Raw genomic sequence first — 22,335 nt, 5'->3', positions numbered from 1 at the left:
AATACATACAAGTGCATCTGACTCCATGATTAATGCCGGAAGAAGTGGACATTAAATAAGGATATGGTGCAAATCACCACTGACAAATATTTAGTTAGTAGAAGATGTGCACCCGGCTTATACATCAGAAATGGACAAATAAGCAGGAAAGTAAAAACGGATAGAAATTTTTGAAGTTTTTTAATACCATATGTGACCATGATCTATCCTTTCTGTGATTCATCTGTACAAAGAGATGAGATCTGAAGCTTTTAATTCAATATAGAATTCAAACAGCAATTGACAGAATTCACTCTCTTCTTTATGACCCAAAAAGAGTCGTCTCAGGAAAATTTTGGTAGCCTTCTTTCATAATTAATGGCATCATCCTTAGGAAACTTATTACTGTGGATCAAACTATCAACAGTGTATTCTATCAGGAAGCACTGAAATGATTGTTTTAAACAATGTGTTCAGCAAGAGTGCACAAGCTTGAATATCAGATGTTGCTGCACAATAACATGCCAGTGCACCATCCGATTAATGCTTGCCCAACCTTGGCTCAGCCCAGTGCACCTGTTCTTGATAATCTACCATACTTCCCTGATCAGACCTGCAGACTTTTATTTTCTCATCTGAATAGGGTCATGAAAGGTGCCCACTTTGTGGATGCGTCAGCCATCCAAGAATGTGTGACAACAGTTCTGAAATCTACTAGATGCCTTCACTAGCAGTTTCCAGTAGCTTTATAAATTTTCCCAAAGGTGTATTGCAGTGAAAAGCAATTCTTCTGAAAGTCAATAAATGTAACTTATTCATATTTTCCATTTTGCTTGTTTTCCTAATTCCATTTGCTGAATTTTTTAAGTATATTTTATATATTAATTAATTCATGCTTAGTGTTAAACTTACTTCTTCTAAGGAATGATTTTGCAGAGGAGTGCCATTTACTTCTAAAATTCGATCCCCAACATGCAAAGACATCAGATCTTTATTTAATACTACACTAAAATTAGGAAGAAGAATACTATTATTAAAGATTCACTAAAAATATATAATATGAAATTTGTATTCCATTAAAAATATTTTAAAAAATAAATAAATAAAAAAGTCAAGTAGCTTACAAATATATTTCCCCATAATTATCACTGATCGTATTCAGCACAGTTAACAGAAAATGTTTAAAGTAGAACATAATTTTGATGAGAAGATTTTACATTTCTTTTTGCATTAACATCCTTCACACACCTTTCCTTGTAAACTCACAGAACCCATAAAACTATAAGGTGTTTCCCCCCCCCAGGGAATCCCATCTCACCCTTAAAAAATGTATTTTAATTTTATATTTAAAGCAGATCAATATGTTATAGGTACTTTATGTAAAGACAAGTAAAAAAAAATATTGTTTAACATAGAATTAATGTAATTTATTCATTAATAACACTGATTGCTGTTTTGTATTTTTTTAGTGACAGGAGTTATCAAAGTCTAGTTCTATTTGTAGTCACATATACTGAGAAAGATTTTTTTCTTAATATGTTGTCTCGAATGGCATTAAAATTTTAACAGTACTTACTAATAAAAGAAACTTCAGATAAATACTTTTTTAATTTATTATTTTATTTAATGCTATGTAAATATTTTTAAAAACATAATGCAAAGGAGACACAAATTAAAAAAATAGGAGAAAAATGAGTGCTATAATATTTCAGCACTAAAAAAAAGTTATTAGTATATATACACATATATAGATATAAAATTCAATGTCATTTTAAGAACAATTCTAAGGTAATTAATTAGTAATACAGTTAAAAAACATTAAAACACACAGGTACTAAAAGAAATTTTAAGTTACTCTGATATATGAAGCTCATGAAATCCAAGCTCCAATTTCTGATTTTGACAGCAGCCCACAGAAATCTTGACTTTCTTACTTGAAGCTTCAGACTGTGCAGGTATCTCTACTAATTTAATACTGTGTGGTTCATTGGTGAAAGGTAATCTTTGGGATATTGGTGCCATTTGCTGTTTGTAACAACTTGCACTGAAATTAAAAAATATATATACATATCTTTTTATATCTATATTAACCCTCTGCCTGCTCATCTCACGAATTCCATGGGCAACTCAAATGTAGCAAAATCTGCTCATCCCGCGATTTCCATGGGCATGCGTTTTTCTTCCTTTATTGAGAAGCACATCCTATTTTTTAACCACTGAAATAAATTATACAGTATTAAACATTTAGTTTACATTTTTGCCAACAAATATTGTTAGTTGTCCACTAAATTGTGGCATTTGAAGGCACATGGTATTACCGCTCAAACTTCACTTTTTGCGCTTTTTTCTTACACCCGGCTAGAAAACATGGCTGCTAGAAAACACTCGGCGATTATCTTGATTACTTAATTATTAATTAGATTAATAGTTAGATTTATTGAATCTGATGCAAAGACTGTGAAGTTGGACTTTGCCTTGAACCCTGTTTTGAACCCTCTATCATACTAAACTGCATTTCTAAGGTATTTTTCCCTCAGTGCCTTATATTTTCTTAAATTTTATATATTTTACTTTTTATATTATGCAATAAATAGAAATTAACTGTAGTTTGACTAATTCAACTGAAATTTATTTTAAAAAAATTTTGGGGGGTGATAACATCTGAAATTGGTTTTTCTGGCAAATTAGTTTCTTACGATAAAAATCTATATTAAAAAATATTTTCTAGAATGGAAAATGCATTTTTTCAATTCTACAATATATATAGATTTAAAATAGGAAAAAAAAAAAAAAATTTTTTTTTGGAAGCGATTTCGGTTTACAAATTGAGCAGTCAGAGGGTTAAAGCTATATATTAATTTTAATGACAATTTTCAGTTCTTATTATTTATGCTTTCATTTTAACACTTGAAAAAAAATTTAAATTCAATTACGTCCATTTCTTTTGTCACATTAATGTTTATTATAATACATTACATTATGCTACTGTAACATTGGTCATCTGCACAAACAACTAAATGCCAGGTCGAACAGCTGTCACCTATCTTACAACTGAATTTCATGACAAACCGCATATCCCAATTTTAAGACAGAAAAATTTTAATATTATGAATTATACTACATACTGATTAATTTACAAATAATGTTGGTTAAGAATCAAGAGGTCAGAAGCACCAATATGTGCTGAACAGTTTTTTTTTTACATTTGCTACTGGTAGCTGTCAGTGTCATCCACTGCTCAGTGGCTTAATGTCTTCCCATTCATGATTCGCAAACAGTGTTTAGTGTTTTGATGGCTCTTGGGAAATAAAAAGGCCGATTGTTTACTCATATTGACACACTATGCCCACGCAACAGTTTAAAAGTGGACGCAACAAGTTAAAAGCTTTCTTATTTAGACATTTTGGTCAGTTAATTTTGCATATTTGTATACTTAACAATCAATTATTTAATTAAAAAAATTTTTTTGAAAAATATTTATATTGATGCACTGCACTTACATAAAGTATTATAACATCTTTTCATATTTTTAGGGTATTTACATGCAGTTCATGGAGGATAAAAATAAAAGAAATATTTTGATCAACGAAACCCCAAAGATGTTGAAGAAATTTAAATACTGTGCGGTGATGATGAAGATTTAGAAGAGAAGTCAAATCCGATATAAAAGGCGAAGATAAAACTGATATGTGTCAGGAAGTTCATATGAAGAGATGGAAAATAATATCATTGAAGAAGATAGCAATTATTATCTTACTGGTAGAGATCTAAAAAAAAGAGGGAAGATAAGAGTATGTAAGAGAAAAAGGATATGTTCCCTTTAAAAAGAGTATGCTCAAAAAACAAAATTTACTTTGAAAATTTCCAAAAGTTTCAGGTACTTTGATGAAATTGTCTGTTCAGAAATGATATTTGTAATATTATTGTCAGAAATGATATTTATAATATTAACTAAGATAAACCCCAATTTGCAGTTTACAATCAACAGAAAAATCAATAATAGCATTCAGTTTCTTGACTTTCTAGTTTTAAGAGATGGCAATTAAGACTACAATCTATCACAAATCAACAGGTAATCTTGTAATAATCCCATTTGGTTAATTTTCTTTTCATCTGCATAAAATATGTGCCTTCTATTTTTTTTACCAAAATATGCCAAAGAATTTTGTTCCATGCCAGAGTTATACTTGTACAAAACAGAATACATACTATGAATTGCTGAAAACAACAGATAGCCTCCTAATTTTATGGGAAAAAAAAAAAAAAAAGAGAGAGAGAGAGAGAAAATCAACAAACAAGCTCCGCAAGTGCTTCTCAAAAAGAAAAGTTGGTATCAATGTATATAGCAAACAACAGAAAAGTTATTGGAACTTCGCCCGGTACTTTCCTGTTTCGCCGACTTTGTAGGCGACAGCATACAGTATACACATAAAAAACTTTAACAAATGTTAGTTCTAAGAATTTTTTATTTTGAAGGCATAAACATTTTAATATGGTTTAAAATTTTGTAAAAAGCCTTGTAAGGATCTTAAGTTTTACTAACGTTTATTTTATTTTAAATCTTTACTATCACTTCTTATTTTCTACTTCCGGCCAGAATTATAAGCGTGAAGGATTTTATGCAAAGTTTGTCTGGCGAACGCCAAGTACTTAAGTTGTGGCTTTTTGCCAAGCAAAAGAGAGGAAGCAGTGAGTTCGAAGCAGGCCGCTTACCTTAGAAGTTACGCAGTTGCTATTTGCCTTCCAGGCCAGAGGTTTTAATCCTCTTGATAAATTAAAACGTATTGTAGTGTTCACAGTCTCTGTGCTACATACGCTTCCTGTTATTATAAGGCCAATCTTCCACGTGTATTATTCTAAAGTTAAATTAGAGTTTAGTTTTATTTTTATACTTTTACGTTAGACCCCGAGTGGCGGGTCATTGTATTCCGAAGTACGGAAGTCATTGTATATAGAGAAAAATAAAGGGTTTTGTATACCCTTCGTCTGTATCCTGTCTACTTACTACAATTAGTGAACATAGCTTTAGTAAGCTCTCTGTTCCTAGTCAGGTCCTTGTATGTTCCCGAAGAAGGTTAGAAGGAACATTGAACCTGATAGTGGCGCCCAACGAAGAAGAATAACCATGGCCGAGTTTCAAGAAGAACCTGTGCTGCCTGCAGAAACGGCTCAGAATCCAGAAATGCCAGCTGCCGCCCTGGAAGGATTCGGTTACATCGTCCAGACCATGCGCGCTTCGATGAAACCAGAAGCAACGTTTAACGGAAACTCACCGGTAACCAGTTTTTTGGAAAAATTGGATGACCACTTCATGCTCTACCCCGTGCACGAGTTTCAAAAAGTTACCTTAGCAACCAGTGCTTTGAGGGGCCAAGCGCTTAACTGGTTCAAATGTATCGGCAGAAGTCTCTTGGGTCAAGCAGGAAGTCCCACCTATACTTAAGAAAATTTCAAGACTGCCCTACTAAAAGCCTTCCCTGTTGTAAGGGATCGTGCGAAATTAGAAACGGAACTTTTTAGTATATATCAACAAAGAATCGAAAACCTCTCGAGCTTTATTTTAAGAAAAATTCACGTTTTCAAGCTCTTGTATGGAAACCGTCCGGATCCTGAAATAATTCAAGTGATTTTGCCGAGGTTACTGCCCCAAGTGCAAGACTTTATTGAATTAAGAAATCCAACTACACTGCAAAAGTTATTTGAGCTAGCAATCCAGTTTGAAAGTAGAAGAAGGGCGGACGTCGAAAGAAGATGCCAATATCAACAGCGAAACCAATTTGGTACGCCAAGACTACAGCAAACTCAAGCATACGGCTACGGAGAAAAAGCGAATCAGTGGGCAAGGAAACCCGAGCATTCAAAAACAGCCGGCGAACGTCGACAGTTCAATAGCAACCCAGGAAAAAAGTCTCAAGGCCAGGGGAAAAAGAAGGAAACCACGGAAAGGAAAAATAATTTAAACTAAAACAGATTTCTGCTGACGAGAGGGTGCGGAAATCCGAAGGCCACGAAAATCCCTCTTCCTACAAGTTAAATACAGTAATGGTGAAAAATTTGACTCTTCCGAAGATTGAAGTCTTGGTGAATAATATCCCGGCCACCGCACTCCTGGATACCGGCGCGCAGTGTTCCTGTGTGGCAGAAGTCTTTTTTAGAAAGTATTTTCGCAAATACCGCATATATAATGCGGATAATACGACAGTATTAGCGGCGCAAGGAGAAAAATGTAAGTGCATAGGTAAAGTACCTTTGTATATCCGTATCAAGGACGAACAAGTAAAGGTGATGTTTTTTATAGTAAAGAATCTGCAAGCACATTTAATCTTAGGAATAGACTTTCTTTCAGACGCACAAGCTACACTACTGGATTTTAATGAAGCATCCCTTAAGCTGACAATGAAACCAGTGCGTGTAGAAAAGGTTGAACCGCCAAGGTTAAATCTTGACCACCTGCCTAATGACGAGCAAGATAGAATCCGACAAGTGGTAAGTGAATTTGCATCGTTATTTAGTGATATTCCAGGATTTACTCAGGGTACTAACCATAGTATTGACACCGGAGATGCATTGCCAGTTCGTCAAAAACCATACCGGTATGATAAGAATAAGGAAAAAATTATAGAATGGCATATTACCGATATGCTACGTAAAAAAATCATAACGCCCATCTCAAGTAGTTATGCTAGCCCGGTGGTTTTATGTAAGAAAAATAATGACTATCCTTTGGAGCATCCAAAAAGGTGGAGATTCGCTATTGATTACCGTAAATTAAATTCCATAACGAAATATCCGGTATATCCGTTACCGATCATAGAAGAAATTTTAAGGAACATAAAATCAACCAAATTTATGACGACTTTAGACTTAACGACTGGTTATTTTCAAATAGGGGTGAGGCCTGAGGACGTGCCTAAGACTGCTTTTATAACCAAGTCTGGCACTTATGCATTTTTGCGTATGCCGTTTGGCCTTTCAGGGGCCCCGGCAACATTTCAGCGATGCATGGACATTGTGTTAAGACCTGTTCTTGGAAAGTCCACATTTATCTATTTAGACGATATCATTATTACTAGTGATAATCTAGATCAACATGTACAGGATTTAAGACAGGTGTTTTCTTTATTAAGTGAGGCCGGTCTAAAAGTTAATGTCGAAAAGTGCAAATTTGCAGCCCCTGAATTAAAATATTTAGGTTACAAAATATCTCAAAAAGGGATCGAGACAGATGAATAAAAAATAGTCGCTGTACAAAAGTATCCGACTCCAAACACGGCAAAGAAGCTCTCTTCTTTTCTAGGACTTTGTTCATATTATAGGTCCTTTATAAAAGATTTTGCGGCTATCGCTGAGCCATTGTTAAAATTAAAAAGGAAAAAGGCAAGATTCTCGTGGACGGCCGAAGCCAATAGTGCTTTCGAAAAATTAAAACAAGCATTAACGCAAGCCCCTGTGTTGAAATTTCCTGAAAAGGATGAAAATTTAGAAATTTCAGCGGATGCTTCGGATTATGCGGTAGGAGCGGTACTTTCGCAAAATCAGCAGCCCGTGGCATTTTTTAGCCGAACTTTAAATCAAACACAAAGAAACTATTCCGCGACCGAGAGAGAGGCACTTGCAGTTCTGTTAGCAGTGCAAAAGTTCCGAGTCTATTTTGGAAAGGCGCCGATAACAGTATACTCTGATCATGCGGCGGTAACTAGATTGTACTCAGGGAAAAATTTATCCCCAAGGTTAATGAGATGGGCACTCAAGCTGCAAGAATATAATCTGGTAATCAAGCATACCCCTGGAAAGGAAAATATCGTAGCAGATGCCCTATCAAGGATTAAAATAGACGAACAAGGCAATACCGTAAAGATAGCAATGCTTACAGCGTGTACAACAAATTCCCGAGAAACTGTAATAACCGAACTGGGTAAGGATCCTGAGTTTGGAAGTATTTATGAGTATTTGAAGGATCCTGAAAATTTTAGCCACCAAGATATTGTGGCGATAAGAAATAGGGCGGCCCATTACGAACTAATAGATGGTCTATTATTCTATACAAAAACTACGAATTCCAACAACGAATTTCGACCTGTTATCCCAGCTAGTCTTAGATTAAATATCCTGCATGAGCTCCATGACAGCCCTTTAGCTTCTCATGCTGGTATTCGAAAAACTATCCAACGCGTACGCGAGGCAGTCTACTTTCCTGAACTGCAAAAGTTAACAAGGGCGTATGTCCAGTCCTGCCCAACATGTCAAGCCGTTAATTATATTAATTTCCGCCCGGCCGGGTTTCTAAATAGTATTAAATCCGAATTTCCAAATGAAATAATTGGCATCGATTTATTGGGCCCTTTCCCAAAAAGTCAGTTAAATAAAAGTCGCTATCTCCTTGTTATGGTTGATCATTTTAGTAAATGGACCGAAATTGTTCCCTTAAAACGAGCCTCCGCGAAATTCGTTACTGATTCTATTTTAAATAAATATATTTTAAAATACGGGGCGCCCCTAAAAGTTATATCGGATAATGGTCCTCAATTTGTAAGTAATATATTTGAAGACATGTGCCAAAAACTGGGCATACGTCATTTAAAAATGGTCCCGTATCGGCCGCAATCAAATATAGCGGAACGGGTCAATAGAAATATAGTGAAAATTATCCGTAGTTATGTTAAAAATTTTCATAAAAGCTGGGATAACTATGTCAATGAATTTGCTTTCGCCCTTAGGACCGCAAAACATGATACAACGGGCAAAAATCCTGCTGAGTTATTTCTAGGCAGAAAGATTATAACACCGTTAGATAAATTATTTTATGTGCAACAAAGAGCCCCAGAATTTAAAATGGGTGATATAGAAAAACTAATAAAAGAAGCAAAAAAGAATATGGAAGTAGCACAAAGAAAACAGAAGTTATATTATGATTTGAAACGACGGGGAGTAACTTATAAAGTAGGGGATGAAGTTTTAAAAATTAAGCATTCACTTTCTTCAGCACCAGAAGATAAAACTGCCAAATTTTTTCCACGATTTGAAGGACCATATGTTATAGAAAAAATAACTCACACTGTTGTAGTGTTAAAAGCCAGAAATGATGAAACCTGTTCCGCAAACATTGATCAAATTAAGCCCTACTTCGATCGTAATAAAATGCAAATCTTTTCAGATCTTTTGCAGGATCCGGCACGGCAGACACCGCAGGTACAAGTTCCAGAGGTGGGAAAACGACAAGTACAAGGGCAAGCCAATGAGAGACAGAAGCAAGTGAAAAGAAAATTGCCCCGCGGAAAAATTGAATGTAACAAGAAAAAGAAGCCGTTCCACAGTCCAGAAAACAGAGTTCACGAACACCCCCAGAATGAAGAAGGGAGAAGGACGACGTATGTGAAGAGGACCAGGAGAAATGACGGCAACTATAATCCGGCTTTAAAACAGAAGATCTACTCATCCGACAGAACTCTCCGCAGCAAAAGTCACCGAACTGCGGAAGGGCCATCAGCGGCGGAGGAAAAAGTTCAAGGAAAGTTTGAACGGCCAGCAACGAGGTCCAAGCAAGAACACGGAAGAAATTTCCCGGTTCCGCCAAGACCAGCTGCCATCAAACGTCAAAGACCACAAGCAGAGGAGAAAAGGAAAGTATTCAAGGGTGGCTGTACTGGTGAAAAAAGGAAGCTTCCAGAGGAAAGCACTGAAGGGCGAGCCCGTACAAGAAGGAGGATAAATCAAGCTACTATCTGCAGTACCTTTAAAGACTGGGCCCAGAAAAGGATGTCTGAATATTACAAAGATAAGTAAAATTTTATGTTACTTTGCAAACTTAAGTTAATCTTTCATTCTTACTGCAAGTGGCAGATTTCAAGAAGTTTTACCTCATGCGAGGTCTACCTTTATCGCCAAAAGGGCGAGAAATGAGTTGTGACCGATTTTCTTATTATGTTTTTCAATTACTCGCACGTAAAACTAAAGTTGATGTATAATAGCGTTGTGTAAAAACGTAAATATTGTAAAAAGTTATTGTATAAATTTTATTTAAAACATTCTAGCAAGAGAGAAGTTTTGGTCTGAAAGACTTTTTGAAATGTAGTATTATTTCAATGTAGAAAGAATTGGCACTTGCTTTGAAAAGAATAGAAGTTAACAATGTACTACTAATGTATGTTTTCAAATCTGTAAAATTAACGGCATGTTGATATGTTCTGTTATTTTAAATGTTAAGAAATACCGTGATATGGTAAAAGTGAAAGTAATGTTAAAAATTTGTTATTCGTGTGACTGTAAAGATTAAATCATGGCGAATATGTGTTAAAGGTTGAATGATGTAGTTAGGTGCTCTGACGCTACACTTTAGAGTTAGCCACTTTTAGAATAGTACCTCAGGGTTTAGAGTTGAAATTAGGGTGTGTTAAGAGGTCTCATTATGTTGAATTTTAACACGTTAGTGTTTTGATTGTAGGAGGAAGTGTGGCACACGTAGACAGAAACACATTCGTGTTTGGTGTTCTTTTACAACACATGTCAGAGAGCACGGGGAGAGATAATTAAAATAGTCATGAATGAAATAAGAATGTTAAGAGCACTATAATTGTATATGTTACTTGCCATGTCATTGTGTAACATTTCATTAAACTAGTTTCATTAAACTAGTTTTCCTTCCAGATCTCTGGAAGGAACCAGAATTGAATAAAAGCTCCTGGTTAGATGCAGTACAGATGAAAAAAAGATTGTTGTATATCCTGGGAGCTGCTATTGTAACAAATTTCTTTCTTTTAAATTTTCTAGTTTCTAACGAAGTTATGTTTGTAAAAGGTTGGCCTCGCGTTAGATTCTAGAGCTAAAAGTTTTCAACAAGGTCATTTTAGACCTCAGTTTCAAACTAATTAACTCTGGCGGGAAGTATGTAAGGATCTTAAGTTTTACTAACGTTTATTTTATTTTAAATCTTTACTATCACTTCTTATTTTCTACTTCCGGCCAGAATTATAAGCGTGAAGGATTTTATGCAAAGTTTGTCTGGCGAACGCCAAGTACTTAAGTTGTGGCTTTTTGCCAAGCAAAAGAGAGGAAGCAGTGAGTTCGAAGCAGGCCGCTTACCTTAGAAGTTACGCAGTTGCTATTTGCCTTCCAGGCCAGAGGTTTTAATCCTCTTGATAAATTAAAACGTATTGTAGTGTTCACAGTCTCTGTGCTACATATGCTTCCTGTTATTATAAGGCCAATCTTCCACGTGTATTATTCTAAAGTTAAATTAGAGTTTAGTTTTATTTTTATACTTTTACGTTAGACCCCGAGTGGCGGGTCATTGTATTCCGAAGTACGGAAGTCATTGTATATAGAGAAAAATAAAGGGTTTTGTATACCCTTCGTCTGTATCCTGTCTACTTACTACAATTAGTGAACATAGCTTTAGTAAGCTCTCTGTTCCTAGTCAGGTCCTTGTACGTTCCTGAAGAAGGTTAGAAGGAACATTGAACCTGATAGCCTGTGAATAAAGACAATAAATTTGTAAAAAGACATTAATTTAAAATTTACTATGCTTTCATGGTTCAACATCCTGATTTGTCGGTTCGTGTCACGTGACCCCATGTAAACTATGCTACAAAAAAGTAATCCTCTCAGTAATTACGTACATTAATTTCAAGTTAAATCTTAATTTGGAATAAATGCAAGAATATAATGCAAAGTGTAAATAATTTTAAATGCCAGAATTATTTCAATTCGTCCGAATAGCTTACTCAGAAATTATGTAAAACCACATTGCTTTACTTCGCTAGTGCATTCTCATTAGAAATGATGAATTAAACCCTCGATTTTGCCTTTGGGTGAGTGGTGTGATTGCATCCTAATTGACTTAATTACTGTGAATGGTCCTAGGGCACAAAATTTAATTAACTTGGTAAAAATTCTATGTAATTGTATGCCAGTATTAAAAGAAACAATCAATCTGATAAGAAATGGCTGCAACTTGTTTTGAAAATGAAGCGGAAAAGGTTACCAGTGAAGATATTCCATTTGGCATCAGTTGTACCATTATTGGCGACTTTATCGTTTGCGCCGGCAAAACACAAAAGTACCCTTTTCCCTAATAGCCAATAACCCCATGTATCTGCTCCATATTTAACCCTCTAAATGGCATAACTGCCTTTATCCAGTCATGAGATTTTTTTGCCTCTTGGTATATATATATATATAAACTTAGCTATTAAATACAGTTTCAGTGCACATTTTCATAAGCAGATCCAAAAATCCGTGTCACTCAGAAGGTTAAAAGATTTGACCCCAAACTGTGAATACTTGATTGGAAACATGCAGATAGAGACTTCCCATTAATTACATAATTTTTTATGTGGCTAATTTTAATTAACAAAATTACGAAGAACATATCATGTTGGTCTAATACCAACAAGATATTTTATTAATAGTATTTCCACTTATTAGTATGCTAGACAAAAATTTGAATGTGTTAAATGTCAATATTTTAACAAATAGCTCACAATACATTAAAAGAAAAAAAGTGGACCTGAAATATACAAAATATGACCAGCTATGCTTTATTTAGTATAATTCATACATTCATAACAAATACGTGATATTTATTGATATGTTCATGCATATTTGATTAACACCAAATACTTAAAAAAATAATCTAAGGTACAGTTTCATGAAGACTAATAACAGCATCAGAATACTTACCAATACAATCTTGACCTTTCTACCAATGCAAATGACTCACCATCGCCAATATAACTGTTACAATTATCACATTTGAAACACTCTGGATGAAATTTATGATCTCCAGCAACCTAAAGATGTATAATTTAAGAATTTTCAAAACTTGTATCTCAGTACCAAAAATGCATTATTTAAACACAAGCTAAAGAAAAAATATATATTTAGTATCATATTTTGACAAAATATGTAAAATACCACTAAAAATCATTACCATTACAGGCCCAGATATTATCTCATGACAGTTATGACAAAGTTCTCCAAATTCTTTCCAATAATCTTTTGCACAAAACACAAGGCCATCTTTCTCAAAAAATGTTCCTATCATTTGCTGCTGACACAGTGAGCACCTGAAATTTGAAACTTCCAACTTTAATTGCCATTCATAGCTAAAGCACATAAAAATTTATTGCATTCAATAAATAAGTTTTTACAAGATATTATTTTTAAACCTACAAGATAGGACACAAACTCACTTAAAACAAGACCTGTGCCAATCTTTATCACACGCTTGAATACATTCTTCATCTTCAATATTTCTATTACAACCAGAGCATATAGGAAAATCCATATCTGAATAAAAATTTATTAATGGCAGCATCAATAATTTAATTTATACATATGGTGAGAAGAATTAAATATTTTAATTAACTATCATAACTTTAAATATATAAGCAGTTGGTAAAAAGAAGTAAGGCTTCAACCTGGTCTAAAAATATACCTTATGATCTAGTGGCTTGATTATTAGTATACATAGGAATGGTTTCAAGACAGATTTTTTTTTCATAGAAACAAGTTTGTGTTCAATATACACCTTTAAAGGACAGGGAATTTAGGCAGAGAAGAGAAAAATACAGTCAAAAGTCATTAATTCGGACACCCACAATCTGGAATGATCTATAATCCGTACCTCAAAGCTACAAACTTTCTGCGCATGCGCGTAAGACCTTTACGGCTGCGAATATGCGTGTGCGCATGCCCAAAATACGTTTATGCATGCGTGTTTAATGTATAATGGACGGTATAAGCTAAGCTAAAATTATCTAATTCAGTTAATGTTGCAGATTGCATTGTTCCTTAATCTTCGAATTGGATCCGCCTTATTATTTTTTGCAGACTGTTAGAGCAATTTTATAAAAGTAAGCTTGAACTTTCGATTATGTCAAATAGAATTTCCGATATATATTTACTAATATGTAAAGGATCTACAAAGCGAAAGTATGTTTCGAAGTCCATTAAACAAAAAGTGGAATTGCTGCAAAAAAATGGATAAAGGCATATCCTTTGTTTATTTAACCATTCCGAAATCTGTTTATCAATTTCACGCTGTTCTGCGGCGGGGGGACGCCACGGTGCGCAATGAATTGGAAGTTGATCTGTCAGCACTATCCTTATCTTCAGGGCAGATGTTTTTATTTTATTCGGCTTATAATTCCTTACTAAATGTAGTATTTCATCTCAATGTACTTCGTCTTTGATATGATTTAAATCTAATTCCTCATCATTATAATTTGCTTCCGATAGCGAAGAAAGTAAAGTAAACAAATAAATATTAAGCTTTTTTTTTTTTTGTAAATTTTGATATTTTTTAGATCATAATTGTTCTTTATTTCATAAATTATGGTTTCATAATTTTAATTTTATAATTTCTGCATGCCATCTTACCAGATTTAAACTGATGATCTATAATCCGGGATCGCCGAAGTCCCAACGTGTCCGGATTAACAACTTTTGACTGTATCAACTTTATCAAATTCTCATTTCCAAATCATTATTTTCCTCTGTTTTTAAAATGACTATTTCCTTGACATTCAAGGAAACAAACAAAAATATCTAAAATTTTCCTCTCAAGCATACTTACATACTTAGGTAAAAGATGCAGTTAACAATCACACTTGAAAAAGCATAATTATGCTGCTATTTGATAACTGATGAAACTGATTTCTGAATAATATTTTATTTCTGAGTTCTCATGATAATGACTCAACGAGGCAGTCACATACATACAATAAATGTTAAATTTATTTTTTAATAAGTAATCAAAGTTACATACTTTGTCAGTTAAAAAAATATATGTATAAATAACTAAAATTTTATGCGTAATGTATTTTCAAAAGACACATACAGTATATATAAAGACAAAGCATTTTATTATGGCAATGCATTTCCTAAAAGAAAAAATGCATATCTAGAGAATGTCTATTTAAACAAAACTACTGTTCCATTTCTGTTTGACATAGGAACGCAGTGAAAATTACGATGTTTGGCTTTAAACCAGAATTTTCTTTTTTACATGGCATCATCCCTTTTAAACAAATGGTTTTCTTCATTGATCCCCTTATAATTTTCTGCATAATATACAGTACACAACATAATCATAATACAGATAATTGCACATGAGTAACTTATAAGGTAATAATTAGATTAAGATTATACACAAAATTTTTGAAAAAAATTGTTTATTAGATTTACGTTTAATTATTTTTAATTTTACAAATATAATCAAGTTTTCTAAAACAAAATGGGCCATGTAGTATTACTTGTAGAAGTTAAAGATTAAAAGCTTAATCTGAAAATTATAAAACATATATATATTCTTAAAAAGAAAAAGAAAAAAAAAACTTTCTTTTTCTTTTCTTGTTTTAAAAATAGATTTGTGAAAAAATTATCATTAAAGCACTCTATTGTAACTTTTTGCAATCTGTAAGGATGATAAACTTCAAATAAATAATGATCCTAGCTTATTCTGCCAAAACCGATCAATGTCCATTTGCATAAAAAAAAAAAAAAAAAGAAAAAAAAAAAAAAAAGAAAGAAACTACATCACTTTCTTAATAAATCCAGGCTCAAAACAATGATAAATAACAAAATTTTGATAAAATATGAAAAATCACAAAATTGTAATTCTGTTCCGAAATCATTAAACTTTTATATATAATTCTGAAAAGCAGACAAATACTTACAATAGGATTTTACAATTACAAAAGAATGTAAAATTGTCTAATAATTTCATTTCAGCAAATATATGAAATCAATGATTGCCATAAGTCTGATAATATATTAAACAATTGGTCAAAGTAATTTTTGCAAACCTTAGAGTTGTATTTAGAAATTTAAAAAGAGTGACAGAGTGAAGGAAAACGAGTGGACAGGTTATATGTTTGAATAAACGCAAAAAACTATCAAATAAAAATGTAAAACCCACAAAATTGCACTGGTGGATGAACATAATAAAAAAATATACATCAACATTTTGATATTAACTTTTAAAAATTAAAATCCCCAAAACAGTGAAAAATTCCAAAATTATAGCTTTTATTTCTACTGAGAATTCATTAAATAAAACGTCAAAATGATTAAAGATAGTACATATATAAGCATGTATCCTATATTTTTATTCAATATAATAAATACTGGATAGATCCTGCACATTGTCATCATCTGTTTAAATGGTATTGATTAATGACGTTACATTATTTGTAAGCAGTCCCAGTAGAAGATACTTACATTGATTGATTTACAGCTTATCATTTTCATAAAAAACTATCTATCACAAAAAAAAAAAAAAATAATAATAATAATATGCTAATAGGATTTAAATGTTTAAATGAAAAGAGTTTAAACTACAAAAATATATATCAAAACAGCACCGTCTGAGAGATAAACTATCGCGCAAATCAAGTTCTAATGAAACTGGAATACAATTTTATTTAATTGCAGACAAATAATTAATATGGATTTTCTATGACAGACAGATTTAAATGTTTAAATTTGTTTACCTGCACGATAACTAATACATTCTTATTTAACTGTGCATACTGCATACAAAATAATTAAAAAAAACAACAATCATGCAACAGGTATTGGTAAACACAGACTTAAACTTTTCGCTTACATACGTCGCCATGTTTACAACAAATCAACATTGTTGCCATTAAGAAGTAATTTAAAAGTCATGCTGACGACTTTTTGGCTCTTACTTTAGCTCATTGCAATTACGACAGGGCTCATACTTTGCTCATTACAGTTACAAGCACATAATTATTAAATAGTGAAAAAGGAAAGGAAAAAAAAATCTGAAATGTTTCAGATTTTAAATTACGTCCAAAGGGGCGTTTTTTAACATTTTGTGTGTTACCTTTCTTTATTAAATATCATGTTCCTCGCACTTAAACCATAAGATCCAGTGCAACAGCAATATCGCAAAATAGTTTTAAAACGAGCATATCTTTAGAATTTCCGATACAGAGACTCACGCGCTGGAGATAAAAATGTTTTTTCTGCACAACGTTGCCATTGCTCGCTTTGAAATCCTTGAGTTTGTTAATCAAAAATTCGTCAAAGTTTTAAAAAATAGGAAATCGATCATAAAACAAATTTCAAATTTCAAATTTGGTCTTCCACATGCTCATATTCGTTGGAGGATTACGTTATTCAAAATTCGATGACTCTATGTACCGTTATTTTATGACAATGTGAGAAATATACATACATTTACGCAGATTTTCATTATTTAATTTCTTCAAATATAATGCAGGACTCTAACATTTTATGGCAACAGTTTGAAAAGTGAACCGACATTTATCCGTCCGACGCAAAATGCCAAAACGAAACTAATAGTCCTTCGGGATTCAAATCCCTTTGGACTAAAAACTCAAAAAAATATTATTATCTTTTTCTTCATATTAGCATTTATTGCTTAACCATTTATTTTAAGTTAAATATTATAGTTTGGTTTCCATTTAATATATGCCTCAACCACCTTCTAACTAGAGCGAATCAGTCATTTTTGCGTAAGAGCATTACCCTAAGGACAATATAATCTTGATTGATTTAAAGTTCCCTTAATATAAATGAAAATTCGGAATCCAATCGAAAAGCGCCGTTGGGCTATAGACATAATTTTCACACCGTTTTCTTTTCGTCAAAAGCAATTTTTATGCAAAAATGCGAGATAGTGCTCATTAATGTTATGGTAACTTAAATCGCTCTTCTTGCCAAGGCCGATCATAGCGGGTGGCAAGATGGTGCACAGTACGTGGGCGGCCAAATTTAAGGGTGACGAAATGATTTTCAAATTTGTTATATTTGAATATATATTGTCGGAGAAGGCATGACACCACCACTTCTTGGCCTTAGTAGAGACCAAGCTGAACTCGGCTGATGGCGAAGTGGGCGATTTTAACTTGCCCATAGGCGGCCGAGTAATTCATTTTGGGCTCAGTCATAAAAGATGCTGCATGAAGCAATACGTTGTTTACTTCTCGTAGGCTTTTTATGACGTAATATTGTCTACGCCTCTTTCTAGAAACAGTTATGCTATAGCTTCCTGCTTGAACAAAATTTAAATTTTATTTTAACTAGGTTGAAATGTAAGGTTTACAATGCTACTGCTCGAGATACTTTTTTTAGTCCAAAGGGGCAGTTTGCCCAGAAAGCCCATTTTGTTTTGGCATTTTGCTTTGATTCGCTACAAACGGCGAATTACTTTTTAAATTGTTGCCACCAAATATTAGAGCCCTGTATTATATTTAAAGAAATTAAATAACGAAGAATCTGCATAAATATATGTTTCTCGCATTTTGAAAAAACAAGGGTACCTATAGAAATCCAAATTTGGAATATTTGTTTCATTATCTATTTCATATTTTGTAAAGCATTTATGAGTTTTTGATTAAGAAACTCAAAGGATTTCAAAGCGAGCAATGTCAACACTGTACGAAAAAAAATCATTATTCATTATGCATCATTATTATTACACTATTATACAAAGCATTATTATGTATAATTTTAGCCCAAAGGCGTAAGCCCAAAAGGGCTAATAACTTCGTTTTGGAATTTTGCATCGAAAACTTTAAATGATCGTTTCACTTTTCAAATTGTTGCCACCAAATATTATCGCTCTGTGTTATGTTTAAATAATTAAGTAATGAAGAATCTGCATAAATGTATATATGTTTCTCGCACTGTGATAAAACAACGGTACCTAGAGACATCCAATTTTGAGTAACTCCACCGAATATGAGCATCTGGAAGCTCTAATTTGGAATTTGTTTTTATCTATTTCATATTTTGTCAAATATTAAAGAATTTTTGAATAAGAAACTCAACGATTACAAAACGAGGAAAGGCAACACTGTACAAAAAAAAAGTACATTTTTATCTCCAGGGCGAGAGACTGGGCATCAGAAATTCTAAAGATATGTTCATTTAAAAACTATTTTGCAATATTGCTGTTGAATTGAATTTTATGGTTTGAATACGAAGAACATGATATTTAATAAATAAATGTAGTAAAATCTGAAAGCTTTCTGTCACCCCCCCTTTTTTCTTTTTCTTTTTTTAAGATAAAGAGAGGCATTGAAGATAGCGAAAGGTGCAGTGTTTTGGAGTTGTTACTCAATTTGTCTTATCTGACCGTTCTTGTTCGGGCATTATTTTCGTCATTAAGTCATTTCTGAAATCGTTACTTTCCTAATAACTTGAATCAGTGGAGTTGCCTGATATTTTTCTCTCGGTCATTTGTTTTCTGTTTCTGATTGCTTTCTGTTATTTTTAAAATAGTCTGTTTTTAAAAGGTTAAAAACACGAACCCTCTTTTTATTTTCATTACATTTGAGTATATTAAGATACAATAACACGCCGAACAAATATTAATTCAGAAGTCAAACAACAACAACAACAAAATATAATCCTGATTTTTGTTGTTTGACTTCTGAATTAATATTTGAGTATATGTTGAAGTTGCAACTGTTCTAGGGAAATTGTGATCATGGCTAATGCTCAGACAGTGAGCAATGCCGAAGTTGGGCGCGATCCAAAGTTTGTGGAATTCCCTGATTCTTTTAAGCGAAAACAAATCTCTGTATACATGGGGATAACAACAGAATTGTATCGTATATTACGAGCAAAGTTTAATATATCGTTCTTGTATTTTTAATTTCTGCTATTATATTAATTGTAACTTGTATTTTTAATCATCATTTTTGTGTTTTAAATTGAATTTTTCATTTTTTTTTAGGGTATGCTGATAATGTTTTTCCAATTAGGTAAACATTGACTATACGACAGTCTGTAAATCAAATGTCGAGTCAAGATAACCGCAGATCTGCATTCGATAAGTAACTTTTGCAGGTACTTTTCCATTTTGCTGGCGTAAGCGATATAGTCGCAAAAAAATGGTACAACCGATGCCAAATGTAATATCCTCGCTGGTACCCTATTACGCCTCATTTTCGAAACAAGTAGCAGCCATTTCTTATCGGATTGATTGCTTCTTTCATTACTGACATACAAGATAGTTCAATTTTATGCCTTAAGGGCTTATAAAAGTATGCCTTTATGCCCTAAAGGCTTACGCTGTAATTAAGTAAATTAGGATGCAATCACACCGTTCACTCGAAGACGAAAATATAGAAAAAGCGAAGTCAAGAGTTAAATTCATCAATTCTAATTAGAATATTCTAGTGAAGTAAAGCATCGTGGTTTTTATATAATTTCTGTGTAAGCTATTCGTACGAATTGAAATAATTCTTGCATTTAAACTTGTATTCCATAAGATTTAATTTAATACTTAACTTGAAATTAACGTAGATAAAATCTGAGAGAATTAGATTTTTGTTGCGTAGTTTACGTGAGATGAGATCGCTTCGAGTCACATGATATGAACCGGTGAATCAGGATGTTGAACCATGAAAACATAGTAAATTCTTAAATTAATGTGTTTTTACAAATTGGTCTTTATTTATCGGCTTGTTTACGAAATTTTAAATGAGATTAAAATGTTTATGCTTTCAAAATAAATAATTCTTAGAACTAACATTCATTAAAATTTTTTTGTGTATACTGTATGCTGTCGCCAACAAAGTGTGCTTGGCGAGATTTGCGCCGGGGAAATGAAAAAGTTCTTATATTTCATATTCATGTTTCATTTATCTTCTAAGAGATACAGGTAACATTCAAAATAGTGTAAAGAGGTGATATAGGAAAATTACCTTCAATATAGAGTATGATCTTCGCTAGAAGCAATACAACACATACAGCGATGTGCGATGCTGTCAATTATGTGGTCTATCAGTTCCTACGGAACTAAGAGCCATTGCTCTTGCAAAGCGTGATAAGGGTCTGAAGAGGACGATTGAGAGCAGCTATGTGTCTTCCTAAAGCATCTCAAACATGCTCAATAGGATTCAGGTCCGGTGATCGAGCTGGTCACTCCACTCGCTGAACTCTTTGCGGTTGAAGATAATTATCCACGATGTAAGCACTGTGTGGTCTAGCTTTATTTCCCTGCAGCAGGAAATTATCACCTATTGTCCTGCCATAAGCATCAAGAATGTCATCTCTATAATCCTGCGCATTCACGATTCTACGTGGAAAGACATGGAGGTCTGTGCGTCCACCCAAACAGATACCGCCCTAAACACAGACACTGCCTTCTCCATATGCATCTCTTTCTCGGATGTTTGATGGATGATAACTGGTTCCAGGTTCTCTCGAAATCAAATAACGCCTACTATCGCTTTGGAGGCTAATCCTGGATACATCAGTAAAGAGAACAGCCCTCCGTTGATCAGCTGCCCGGTGGACATGATGACGTGCACATCTCAAAAGTTCCCTTCTAAGACATAACGTACGCACGCAAATAGCTGGTGGCCTCGCTTAGACCTCCTGCCTGAAGCCTTCTGACGTTGACACCAACCTTCCAGTGGCTGCAGCAAGGGAGGATCTGAGTCGAGTCGAAGTTGTGGTTCTGTTCCTTAGAGTGCATAACAGCAAATATCGGTCCTCAGCTGTCGCTTAAGCGATTGGTGTTTCTTGTCCGAACCTCCTGAATGCCGAATCGTAGTTAGAAATTGTTGGCAAATTCTGCTAACCGCAGAAGGATTCATATTTAGCCATCTGGCCACTTCTGTCTGACTTTGTCCTGCCTCTAGTCTTCCAATAGCTCTCCGTCGCAGTTCTTCGGGCAAATGATGCCTGAAGATCATTGTTACAAACTGATTATCTTATTTCGGTATCACAGCGAAATTTGTAGGCTTGCTCTTAAACCTGCAATTATATGCTCCTCGAAGATGACGTATTTCGATTGAAGCGTCAATAATTTGCCTACTGCAGTTTACAGCAATTCTTATTTGATAACATATTCAAATTTTATACGAATTGCTTTATTTTTGAACGAATTATCGCTCATTTTGTGCTTTTTTCTTAATTTTTGGAAACCAGTGTAATTTCTGGCTCTCGAACCAAACATATAGTGCAAAGACAACATTTAGTGCAAGTGGCAAGAAAAATTCGAAACGTATGCCTACTAAAACTTTGTAACTATTTTCCAAGAGATATTTTTCACCAAAAGCTTCTAAAATTTACCCAGTGAAAGTATTACTTATTACAATATCTCTTAATTATTATTTAAACTCACACTAAACTAAAGACTCAAACAAAAACCTTAATTAAAAGATACCTTTTTCTTTCTTTTACTATGCAAAATAGGAAGTAAAGTGAAGAGTCAAGAAAGAAGTAAGAAAGTAAGGAAGACGTTAAGAAGTAAAATTAGGGAAAAAAAATTGAAGTACATGAAAATAAAGCATAAAAAAATCGGTTCAGGAAAAGATTTTAAAATAAGGGTACAGAAAGAAATCA

At 33.5% G+C, this 22,335-nt stretch overlaps 1 protein-coding gene across 1 annotated transcript in view; it reads right to left on the bottom strand.

Annotated features, from left to right (window-relative positions):
• LOC118188908 (LIM domain kinase 1-like) overlaps positions 1–16,607 on the bottom strand; it is a 51,812-nt gene extending 35,205 nt beyond the window's left edge. The window contains exons 1-6 of the mRNA XM_085814488.1: positions 16,473–16,607; positions 13,170–13,266; positions 12,908–13,043; positions 12,658–12,767; positions 1,835–2,023; positions 892–985 (exon numbers count right to left, since the gene is read on the bottom strand). Coding sequence (XP_085670614.1) covers positions 892–985; positions 1,835–2,023; positions 12,658–12,767; positions 12,908–13,043; positions 13,170–13,264 — 624 coding nt within the window. The 5' untranslated portion in view covers positions 13,265–13,266; positions 16,473–16,607. The remainder of the gene's footprint in view (positions 1–891; positions 986–1,834; positions 2,024–12,657; positions 12,768–12,907; positions 13,044–13,169; positions 13,267–16,472) is intronic.
• Positions 16,608–22,335: the final 5,728 nt, after the last annotated feature.

Source organism: Stegodyphus dumicola, chromosome 4 (genome assembly GCF_044657685.1).
Source record: "Stegodyphus dumicola isolate Sdum_Otavi_A_Nest chromosome 4, ASM4465768v1".
Classification (NCBI taxonomy): Eukaryota; Metazoa; Arthropoda; class Arachnida; order Araneae; family Eresidae; genus Stegodyphus; species Stegodyphus dumicola.
The sequence above is the reverse complement of the archived record's forward strand: the minus strand, read 5'-3'. Positions and strand labels throughout refer to the sequence as shown.